This window comes from Cajanus cajan, chromosome 4 (genome assembly GCF_000230855.2).
Source record: "Cajanus cajan strain Asha chromosome 4, NIPB_CcT2T_4, whole genome shotgun sequence".
NCBI classification, from domain to species: domain Eukaryota; kingdom Viridiplantae; phylum Streptophyta; class Magnoliopsida; order Fabales; family Fabaceae; genus Cajanus; species Cajanus cajan.
Window position 1 is genome coordinate 64,950,412 of NC_138520.1, and position 12,979 is coordinate 64,963,390.

The 12,979-nt window shown below is 32.6% G+C and overlaps 1 protein-coding gene across 1 annotated transcript; it reads left to right on the forward strand.

The window, feature by feature from the left end:
• Positions 1-2,233, forward strand: LOC109802015 (zeatin O-glucosyltransferase). Its single transcript, XM_020363203.3, has one exon. It carries the CDS (start codon positions 453-455, stop codon positions 1,878-1,880), a length of 1,428 nt encoding a protein of 475 aa, XP_020218792.2. The 5' UTR covers positions 1-452; the 3' UTR covers positions 1,881-2,233.
• The last annotated feature ends 10,746 nt before the right edge of the window (positions 2,234-12,979 follow it).

Consider the following 12,979-nt stretch of genomic DNA (forward strand, 5'->3'; position numbering starts at 1 on the left):
TCCATAAAAACCATTAAATATTAGAGGGAGGATTAAAATTATTATGAAAAGCCCGACAGAAAACATGGGAGGTTCCGAATAATTCGCACATATATTAGCATTAATTTTCGATAGTTACGAAACTGTTTTCGATAGTTACAAAATTGTTGAGTCACAAACAAATTTCAAGATTATTATTAAAATAAAAGAATGAACTTAAACTTATAATTAAGCATATACTAAGTCTCTATTGATACAAGATATTTCAAGTAAAAAATAAAAGTAAATTTATGATGATTTAATACCAGCTGTATATAAATGTCAGTGACCAGTGATACACAAGGGAAACATTCTTCTGTATCCAACAAATTCTTAATATAAATACTCCATACAACATTACAGATATATACTTGCTAAATCTAGTGCCAAAGTTCAATATAACAGCTTCTAACTAAGGTACCCGAGTTCCCCAGATGGCTTCAAATGGAGAAACCAAAGTGAGTAATAGCCTTTACGATGAAACCAAAGTGGTGGTGGTTATGATCCCTTTCCCCGCACAAGGCCATCTCAACCAGCTTCTGCACCTCTCATACCTCCTCTCCTCACACAACATACCAGTCCATTATGTTGGCACACAAACTCACATTCGCCAAGCCACACTTCGTGACTCCAACAACTCCATTGCTTCATCAAACATTAATTTCCATCACTTTGAGGTTCCTCCCTTTGTGTCCCCTCCTCCAAACCCTAACAACAATGCAAGCACCGATTTCCCATCTCACATGATTCCTTCCTTTGAGGCTTGTTCCCACCTCAGAAAGCCTGTGGAGAAGCTTCTCCAAACCCTCTCATCTCAAGCCAAGAGGGTCGTAGTCATCCATGACTCCCTCATGGCATCGGTTGCACAAGATGCCACACACATGGAGAATGTTGAGAACTACACTTTCCACAGCGTATGTGCCTTCACCACCTTTACTTTCTTTTGGGAGAGAATGGGAATGTTCTCACTTGAAGGGTTTCATGTGAAAGTCCCACAAGTGATTCCTTCTTTGGAAGGATGCTTCACAACCCAATTCTTGGACTTCCTTATTGCACAAAGTGAGTTCCTCAAATTCAATGATGGCAACATCTATAACACAAGTAGGGTGATTGAGGGTGATTACATTAAGTTGATGGAGGGGATTAGTGCTAGTAGTGGCAAGAAGGTTTGGGCTTTGGGCCCATTCAACCCTTTAGCCATTGAGAAGAAAGGTTCAAAAGGAACGCATCCATGCATTGAGTGGCTTGATAAACAAGAGCCAAATTCAGTCGTATATGTGTCTTTTGGGACCACAACAACTTTCACAGTGGAGCAAATCCACGAGATTGCAACTGGATTGGAACAAAGCAAGAAAAAGTTCATCTGGGTGGTGAGAGATGCTGATAAAGGAGACATCTTTGATGGAAGTGAAACAAAAAGGCATGAACTTCCAAAAGGGTTTGAAGAGAGAGTTGAAGGCATGGGGCTAGTTGTGAGGGATTGGGCACCCCAATTGGAAATTCTTAGCCACTCTTCAATTGGGGGGTTTATGAGTCATTGTGGATGGAACTCTTGCTTAGAGAGCTTAACTATGGGGGTGCCAATAGCAGCATGGCCTATGCACTCTGACCAACCAAGAAACACAGTTTTAGTGACCGAGGTGCTCAAGGTTGGTTTGGTTGTGAAGGATTGGGCACAAAGGAATGCGTTGGTTAGTGCTTCGATTGTTGAGAATGCTGTGAGAAGGTTGATGGGAACAAAGGAAGGTGATGAGATGCGAGAGAGAGCAATGAGTCTTAAAAATGCCATTCATAGGTCCATGGGTGAAGGTGGAGTTTCTCGCAAGGAAAGGGATTCTTTCATTGATCATATCTTTAGATAGTTTTATCAATTCATATTAGTGTGGTTCCTACTTGTTAAATCTTCCAGAATTTAATCGCTCATAAAGTTAATGTAAAATGGGTTTGGCATGAAAATGCATTCATGTGTCTCATTCTTGAGTTGAGACATTATGTTAAAACTGTGCTTTTGTAACTGAAATATAGTTATTATTATTTTTATTAAGCATTAACAGAGTCAATAAGTGGTTCCTAAACGTTAGGAGCAAGATAATTATGTTTTAATTTTGCTGAAATCCTGGTTAGGTGCATTTTGTTTTCAAATTTATATATTGTACTACAGCTCATTGAAATAAAGTGTGAGAGAATCAATTATTCCTTTTACTCTTCCACAATACGTATTGTCTTCTTCTCCCAGTTTTACGATTCTCACCATAAAACCTTCAAATTGGTATCAAGAGCCTTCTTCTTAGAAGGACCTGTGAGTGAACCTAGTAAAACCCACCATAAAATCCTAAACATCTTGTTTCAGTTCATCAAAGATGGATTCTGAAACTCCTTACACAGCACTAGCACCGCCTGTGTTTGATGGTGATAATTATCACATCTGGGCAGCAAGAATGGAGGCACACCTTGAGGCAAATGACCTTTGGGAAGCTGTTGAGGAAGACTACGATGTTCCTCCTTTACCAACCAATCCAACTATGGCTCAGATTAAACATCATAAGGAGAGGAAAGCAAGAAAGTCAAAGGCAAGAGCTACTTTGTTTGCTGCTGTCTCACAAGACATTTTTACCAGAATCATGACAATCAAATCAGCATTTCAAATCTGGAATTTCCTCAAGGATGAATATGAAGGAGATGAAAGGATCAAGGGAATGCAAGCACTGAATCTGGTTAGAGAATTTGAGATGCAAAAAATGAAGGAGTCAGAAACAATCAAGGAGTATGCTAACAAACTTCTTGGCATTGCAAACAAGGTGAGATTACTAGGTACTGATTTTTCTAATTCAAGAATAGTTCAGAAAATATTGGTAACAGTTCCTGAAAAATTTGAGGCTTCTATTACCTCATTGGAAAATACTAAGGATTTGTCAAAGATCACCTTGGCAGAACTTGTAAGTGCTATGCAGGCCCAAGAGCAAAGGAGCAAAATGAGGGATGAAGTTTATGTGGAAGGAGCATTGCAAGCTAAATTGCAAATCAACCAAGCAGAAAAGAAAAAATTGAAGAATTACAAGAAGAACTTCAAAGGTTCAAAAGCAGCCACCAACACCAGCAAAAATAATGAAAAAGGGAACAGAGAGTTTCCTCCTTGCAAGCATTGTGGAAAAATGGGTCATCCTCCTTTCAAATGTTGGAGAAGACCCGATGTCAAGTGTGAAAAGTGCAACAAGCTAGGACATCATGTGAGAATTTGCAAAAGCAATTTTCAACAGAAGAATGAGGCTCAAGTTACTGGCCAGCAGGAAGAAGAACAATTGTTTGTAGCAAAATGTTTTACAAGCAGTAGTTCAACTGAATGTTGGTTAGTAGACAGTGGTTATACCAATCACATGACCCACGATCAAGAGCTTTTCAGAGAGCTGGACAGATCAAAGGTATCAAAAGTCAGAATTGGTAATGGTGTTTTCATTACTGCTGAAGGAAAGGGAACTGTAGCCATTGAAAGTTGCAAAGGTACAAAATTAATTCATGATGTTTTGTATGTGCCTGAAATTGATCAAAACTTGCTTAGTGTCGGACAATTACTTGAGAAGGGATTTAAACTCAACTTTGAAAATAAGCATTGTTTTATTAAAGATGTCAATAACAAGGAAATAGTATTAAAATGAGTGGCAGAAGTTTCACACTTGATCCCATGGAGGAAGAGCAGGCAGCATATCCAGCTACTACAAATAGTACAGAGATTTGGCACAAAAGGTTGGGTCATTTTCATCATGCAGCTGTGTTGAATATGCAACGAAAGGAATTGGCTCGTGGCTTACCTCACTTAGATTCTGAATTACCAAGCTGCGAAGCATGTCAATATGGCAAGCAAACAAGATTACCATTCAAGCAAGCAACTTGGAGAGCAACAGAGAGGCTGCAGTTAATTCACACTGATTTGGCTGGACCTCAAAGAACGGATTCACTTAAAGAGAGTAAATATTATATCATCTTCATAGATGATTTTTCCAGAATGTGCTGGATTTACTTTCTCAAGTCTAAGTCAGAAGTTGCAGGTGTATTTTGGAGATTTAAGCAGTGGATTGAAAAGCAAAGTGGCTGCATGATTCAAGCACTGAGGTCTGATAATGGCAAGGAGTACACTTCAGAACAATTCAACATGTATTGTGAGGAAGCTGGCATTGAGCATCAATTAAAAACTCCATATACCCCTCAACAAAATGGGGTTAGTGAAAGAAAGAACCGAACGATAATGGAAATGGTCAGATGTATGCTTCATGAGAAAGGGTTACCTAAGGAATACTGGGCAGAGGCTGCAAACACTGCAGTATTTTTGCTAAATAGACTGCCCACGAAAGCCGTTTATGGGAAGACTCCTTTTGAAGTTTGGTATGGCTATAAACCTTTTTTAAAAAACTTTAAAGTATTTGGATGCTTGTGTTTTACTTATGTGCCACAGATTAAGAGAGACAAGCTTGACAAAAAGGCTGAACTTGGTGTATTTGTGGGATACAGTTCAGTTTCTAAAGCTTATAGAATTTTCCAACCTCACACAAAGAAAATTCTGATAAGTAGAGATGTGCACTTCATGGAGAATGAGAAATGGAGTTCGAATAATGTAGAAAAAATTTCAGCAGCTGACCCTTTGCACAATCAAGATGAGTTAGTTGATCATATTCCTGTAAGAGGCACTAGATTGGTCTCTGATATTTACCAAAGGTGCAACGTTGCTGTCCTTGAACCTGCAGGGTACTGGGATGCACAAGAAGATCCCAAGTGGAGGGCTGCAATGCAGGAGGAGCTAGCCATGATTTAAAAAAATCAGACTTGGGAACTTGTTGAAAAGCCTGAAGATAGAAAAGTCATTGGAGTTAAATGGGTTTTCAGAACAAAGCTTAATGCAGATTGCTCAATCAACAAGTACAAGGCCAGACTCGTAGTAAAAGGGTATGCACAAATTTTTGGTGTTGATTATTCTGACACTTTTGCTCCTGTGTCTAGATTGGATACAATTAGATTGGTGCTAGCAGTGGCTGCACAAAATGGCTGGAAAATATTTCAATTAGATGTTAAATCAGCTTTTTTAAATGGAGAACTTCAAGAAGAAATATATGTGGAGCAGCCAGAAGGATTTGTGAAGAAAGGTGAAGAAGATAAAGTCTATCTTCTTAAAAAGGCCCTCTATGGCCTAAAGCAAGCACCAAGGGCTTGGTACAGCAAGATAAATGATCACCTATTGAGCATAGGCTTTGCAAAAAGCTTATCCGAGTTCACTCTTTATGTGAAACATAAGGAACATAATCTTCTCATAGTTTCCCTCTATGTTGATGATCTTTTAGTGACTGGAGATGACACAAAACTAGTTGAGGAGTTCAAACAAGAAATGATGCAAGCCTTTGAAATGACAGATCTTGGTCTCATGACCTATTTTCTTGGAATTGAGATAAAACAAAGTGTGAATGAAGTTTTTATCTGTCAAAGAAAATATGCAAAGGAAATTTTGAAGAAATTTCAAATGGAGGAATGCAAATCTGTTAACACACCAATGAATCAAAAGGAGAAGTTGAGCAAGGAAAATGGTGCTGATAAAATTGATGAAGGATATTATAGGAGCTTGATTGGATGTCAAATGTATCTCACTGCAACAAGGCCGGACATTCTATTTGTTGTAAGTCTCTTGTCTCGTTTTATGCATTGTGCAAGTGAAATGCATTTAAAAACAACAAAAAGAATATTGAGGTATGTTAAAGGCACTATTGATTATGGTGTCAAATTTGAGAAGTGTCAAGAATTCAAATTGTACGGATTCTCTGATAGTGATTGGGCTGGATTTGTTGATGACATGAAGAGTACTTCAGGATATTATTTCAGCCTAGGCTCTGGAGTTTTCTCATGGTGCACAAAAAAGCAAGAGATTGTAGCACAATCTACTGCTGAAGCTAAATTCATAGCTGCAACAGAAGCTGTAAATCAAGTTTTATGGTTGAAGAAGATTTTAAGTGATTTACTTTTACACCAGAAGAACAAAACTGAAATTTTTGTTGACAACCAAGCAGCAATTGCTATTGCAAACAATCCAGTGTGTCATGGGAAAACTAAACATTTCAATATCAAGCTCTACTTTTTGAGAGAGATGCAGCAAAGTGGAGAAGTAAACTTAGTTTACTGCAAGACTGAAGATCAACTAGCTGACATATTTACAAAGTCATTACCTATCAGCAAATTTGAACTTCTAAGGAAAAGAATTGGAGTTTGCAGTTCCTAAAGCAAGGAGGAGTGTTAAAACTGTGCTTTTGTAACTGAAATATAGTTATTATTATTTTTATTAATCATTAACAGAGTCAATAAGTGGTTCCTAAACGTTAGGAGCAAGATAATTATGTTTTAATTTTGCTGAAATTCTGGTTAGGTGCATTTTGTTTTCAAATTATATATTGTACTGCAGCTCATTGAAATAAAGTGTGAGAGAATCAATTATTCCTTTTACTCTTCCACAATACGTATTGTCTTCTTCTCTCAGTTTTACGATTCTCACCATAAAACCTTCACATTATCTGGTAATAAAGTTTTTGTATGAATATTTGTGCTAAGCCATGTTGCAAAATTCTCATCTAGATTTTTCAGAAGAACAATCCTTTGATATCAATAATTGTGTTACTTTTAAATTTAAGTTTCAATCTGTATACAGTTATATCAAGAAGAGTTGTTATGGTACTCTTAAGTATATGAGTTTTGGGGCCAATATTTGAACGAGTTTGAGCACACAAGTGCATAACATTTGGCAATTTCAATAGAAAGATTTGCATCTATGAATGCCTTTTTATTGGGAGCAATTATGAATTGGCCAATGTTAATCTTTAACTTTTTATACATTGGCATATATAACATGAAGGCTCTGACATAGTTTTGCGAGGATATATGCTGCTTGGAGTTCGAGGACCATCTAAGCTTCTGAATAAGAAATCTCCCTTCATGGTGACTTTTTCCCCATTCTTCATAAATGTTAGTTTTCTTTTATGTGGCTTGTGGTTTTAATTTTAACAAAAGCAGGTCAAAATGAATTCATCTAAATTCTTATTTTTTAAATTTTTTTTTGAAGCTCGTCTAATTTCTTTGAACATGATCCTACCGTAATTGTTAACTTTCAAATCTATTTATTATATAAAAGTTGAGCTATGTAATTATATATTGTCACATTGCTACACTAACTTTTTATTATTATATTAACTTATTTGCTTATGTGTCAATACCTATAGAATTTTGACTTTTGTATTATGTCTTTATTTTTTTAAATGCTCCACAAAATTCTCATATTCTTCATGTAATTTTCTTGGGATCCTTCCTTTAAACACACTTTGAGACTAGGCAACTATGTTGTAGATTGATTGGATAAAGAGGGACTTTTCGTTTTTGTGAATGCTCTAAACTACTTTTCTATTCAAAAATTGAACATTTTTTCTCTTATTTTACTTTTTATATTTTTTCCCTAACCATGATTTGATATTTGTTTTTTTTTCCCGAATTTCATGATTTGGTATTAATTCTTCTTCTCTTGTGAATGTTTTAAATTGCAATTCCCATCTAACACCACAATTCACATTAGAAACTGAAGGTAATTTTCATTCTCTATCTTATTTCACTCTTCATAAGATTATTTCTGACTCATAACTTGATATTTATCTTTTTTTATTTCACAAAAATTAATATGTCAATGAAAGTATTCATCCCTCATGAATGCTTTAAACTGCAATTATCATTTGTTGTTCTAATCATCATTAGAAATTGACCATGGTGACTCACACTTTTATTTTTTGGTTAGAATGAATTATATAATCAATGTCATGACATGAAATAGATTAAAAATTGAAGAGGAGATGAATCAATGTTCTTATGACACCCTTTTACCCCAAAGTATAATAAATAAATATTTTTATAATAAAATAAAATAAAATTAAAATCATATTTAAACTCAACGAATTGTCTAGTATATAGGTTCACAAAACTTTAAATAAAACTCTTAAATAAAAAAGGTAGCCAATTAGAGACATAAGTTCAAAATAAGGCACAAACCACCTCATAACACAAATCCAACAAAATTTATAAAATGCCATAAAGTAAATTAAATTCTATCCAACACTAAGGAAAACATATATCTCTATACCTTCGATATCACACTACCAGAGTAAGATCTCAAAACAACCATAGAAGTACTAGGTCTTGCCTCTATCAAACTCATCTTCTTGTACTTGGTCTATCCCTACAATATTGATCAACCGAAACAAACACAACAACAATCATAAGTGAGAATGCATATCACCCACATGTATAAGACAAAAAGGCATAAGGATAACACTAAAGACATACATCGTAATTAGGTTTTCATATATACATTTGTATTCGTCTTCCAACATCCAAGGCAATACTCGTCTCAATAACATCAATCACTCTACATTCAGTCTTTATCAACAACAATTATTCATATAATTCAATCAATCGATCACAATTATAATATAAAAACTCATGCAAATGCATGCATTTAATTTTACATGCATGTGGTACTAATCTCATCATCACCTACTCAAGGTAGTTTATGAGCCATGAACTAAATCTCCACACACTAGGTGACCCTTTCAATCTATCCTCAACTAGGGAATACATACCAGGATCCAGTTAAATCATTACAAACAACCATGGTTACCTCAAACTCACGTTAGAGGCTCCCTATACCATAACACCCCAAGGTTTAAGTAAATGATCATAAAGACTATCTTGCATATACTTACTCTACCTTGCAAAAAAATATGAATGCATGGACTTTATACATAACAATACCACACTACAATGAATGCAATGACCAATTGGTGATTTTTTCTAGACCACAAAATCTAGACTTCCCCACAACATACCAAGTCCTGCTTGGATTTCATCATTGTTAGTTGTAGCCTGGACTTACAAATCTCATCAACATTACCATAACATCATCCTCATGTATCAACATTGTGGAAGAAAATATGCACAAAGTTTTGATGATGCCAAAGCATTGAAGAAAATAAAGGTCAAGTTAAAGCAAGCTGATCAAGAAGCAAGATCTCAAGTAATAACTGGATAAGTCTTGACTGCTTAGCTTAGTATGTAAAATAAAATTTTAGAATTTGCAAATTTCACTTGGCCATTAAAATAAGAATTTCAAGAAAACATAAACTTAATATTTTTGAATATAAGAATAAGTTGTTTGAAGAGAAAGCAAAAAGAGTATTCAAAAGATTAAATAAAAATATTTTTAACTGGAAAATAGAAGCTTTCTATATCTTAAGTTTTCATAAGCCAAAACAAGTGATATGTGTCTGGCAATCGATTACCACTTGATGTAATCGATTACCAGAGAAAGAAAACCTCTTATCAAAAGTTCAAATGTTAAAATGCTCTCTAGTAATCGATTACCAATGATTGTAATCGATTACTAGAAGAGAAAATTTTAAAATTTGAATTTGAATTATACAATGTTTCAATTATTTTGAACTTTAACCGTTGTAATCGATTACCAAGTCTAGTAATCGATTACCAGAGCCTATTTTCTGAAAAATTATAGAGAGTTACAACTCTTCATGAAAAGACATAACCCAAGAAACAATTGTCTATAAATACCTGTAATTTTTCAGAGAAAAGTGACGAACTCTATTGTGAAAATCATTTACAAAAACTACTTGGCCAAAGTCATTTGCAAAATCTTTTAAGAGTTCTTTAAGATCATAAAAGTGTAATATCCACTCTTTAAGAGAGTCATTCTGTAAAACTCAAAAGATCATTGGATCTGTAAAGGAGAAATGATTTTTCTCCTTGTTGGTGTTTGAATCTCACACAAGGAAAGGGAGTTCCGAGGTGTTGGAGGATTCATTTCTTGTAAGGTTTACAAGAGTAGTGAAAATCTCAAGTGGGAGACTTGAGAACTGGATGTAGGCAGGATTGGCCGAACCAGTATAAAATCAAGTTTGTAATTCTTCTTTCCCTACACTTTTAATTTCTTGTTATTAATTGTAATTGTGTAGTTTGCATCATCATTCATTCTATACATATAAATTTATCTAAGGAATTAAATTTGATAAGAAAGTAATTGAAAAAAATTTTATAAGAGGAAATTTAGAAAACTTAATTCACCCCCCCTTCCTCTTAAGTTATTTGAGGCTAAGGGACTAACAAACATTCAACACCATTCATCTTCATAATAACATCATCATACATCACTATAATATCATCATCATAAACACTTCATTTATTGATAACTTAAAAAAATTAATGTAATTATTTTAAAAAAATATTAATTTAATTTAAAATAATAAATATTTATTTGTAAGAGTAATTTGTACTCTAAATATAGTTACTTATATAATAGTTATTATTTATTTTTAAACAATTTCTTGTGTATATTATCACACTCCCAAAAAAAAAAAAAAAGTTCTTAATAAGGACTATAAGTATACCACAAATACTTTCTATTGGACATGCTCTAAATCAAAATATATTTTTTCTAATTTAAGTATAATAAATTATTTTTAATTAATTTAATAAAATTAGTTACAAAAATAATTTAAATTATACTGGATATTAAACTCATAATTAATGCTAATTAATTGTGATAAAAAATTCTATAATATATCAATCAATTAAAATTTATACTATTTAACTTAAAATAATTATTTAATATTTTTTATTGTAATTAAATTATACAATATTTAATTATATTTAATTCAATTTTTTTAATGAATGCTATCGATAGTTATTAATTATTTATAATTATGTTATACTAAACATGTAATTGTTTAAATTCAAAGTCATATATATATATATATATATATATATATATATATAATTTAAAAAAATACTTAAATATATTTGATTAAGAGATTCTTTTAATTTATACTCTTATATATGTTATGAATATTATAGATAAATAATTTTTTTTAGACAAAAGATTATGAATGCTTGAAATTAGTTGAATAAAAACTCTTTCTCTTTTATTAGGGTTGCAGAAGATAAATAAACACATAAATATCTCTTTACAAACATTAATTAATTACATGAGAAATGATTAAGTGAAAAAATAGAATGTTAATTTTGGAAAAGTAGTTTAAATTATTAAGAAATTTAATGTTCTTAATTAAATTAACTATTTTCCTTAAAATGTATAATTTTGTTGAAAAGTCCTTTTAATTAAAGACAAAGCTAGTATTTTATCAATATGCTCTCACTTGAAATTAAAATTGTAACGACTCAATAATTTTTTACACTTTATAACTCAATATTTTTTACAGCAAAAAAAAAAAATCTAATTACCTAAGTTAATATGCAAACAATCCTTGAACATATCTAGTCAAAGAGGGGTTTCTTATGTAAGAGTGAAAGGAGTTAATTTTGGACATTGAATTAATTTGAATGGCTTAGATTTAATTACTCATTAAACAATTCATGTGCTTCTTCATTTCTCACTTTAGTGCAGACCCTATATTTGCGCAATGTTCACTTAGTGTTCCTTTACAGTAGATACTATATTTGCACATCACTTTCATCTTTCATGACTTTCATTTACTACAACAAAATTTATTATTACCGATAATTATTTAACGGCAATACATTAATTACCTTTATTTTATTATTTAATAAAATTATTAATGATTAATATATAATGGTCACTAAAAATGTATTTATATCACACCAGAATTTACTATTAACAATAATTATTTATTAAAAAAAACTTTAGTCTCACATTGACTAGAAATAAGATAATTAAAGAGTATATAAATGAATGATAACTCTCACTTTACAAGTTTATTTTATAGGGTTGAGTTAGACTTATAACTTACTATTCTAAGTTGGTATGAGATTACTCATCATTATCAAACTCAATAATCCCTAAACTTTGAGGGGACCGACTATTGATAAGATTATTAAAAAAAATATATATATAATATATATATATAAGTAGAAGACAATCTTCATCTTATAAGTCCCACATCAACTAGAAATAAGGTGATTAAAAAAATAAGAAAATTAAAAAGAATATATAAGTAGAAGACAATTCTCATCTTACAAGTCCCACATTGACTAATTAAAGAGTATTTGTACTCATCTTACAAGTCCCACATCGACTAGAAAGTAAAAAATGTTACAAAAAGTTATACACTTTTTTCGACCATTATAAGGATTTTTACCAGTATTTAGAATAATTGCAGCTAAATATTTTAACGACACTGCATACAATGGCTAATGTGAAAATGCCGGTAAAAGATTTTGTAGCAATTTTTATTACCTCTAAAAATCATATTAAATGTCACTAAAAGTCTATTTTATTGTAGTGATTGGCCTACTCATCACTTTCATGCCAACAAACACCAGCATTTTGAAGAATATTCTATCACCTCGGGAAGAAAACATAAAGGTATATGGTTATGTCAAATTCTTAGTAAAATTAAAAATTGTAGTTATAATATACTTCATGTGCATTACGATTAGATAGTTGTGGAAAAGGTATAACAATAAACACATTTATGCTTTTTGAATTCAATGTTTTTGACCCCAAATCTCAGTAATGCTTTGCCAACTTCTGGTAGTGGATTTGGTGTTTGTTTATTGTGACCAAAGTACAAACAAGTGAGATTTCCCCCAATGAGTACGTGAGGATAGTTACAACCCGAAGAAAATATTGCTCCCACAAACTTGGTGATATATGGTTGCTATTGCAATTTGTATCATCCAATTGCGGGTGCATAGGGAGGTAGAATTTGATGGGTGCACATTTTTAGAGGTGGGTGTCAAAGAAGCTTCATATTATTTGGAGAATTCAATAAGAGTAATAGAAAGGGAGAGTATAAAAAGCTTAGTTTTGAGAAATTAAAAAGAGTAAAAAAAAGGAGATGTCAATAAATGCTTTCAATTTTCTTAAGAATTAAGGAGAGAAATTAAAAGAGGAAAGAGGGTA

Coding starts and splice junctions, on each gene's coding strand:
- LOC109802015 (XM_020363203.3), top strand. CDS start 453: ATGGCTTCAAATGGAGAAACCAAAGTGAGTAATAGCCTTTACGATGAA.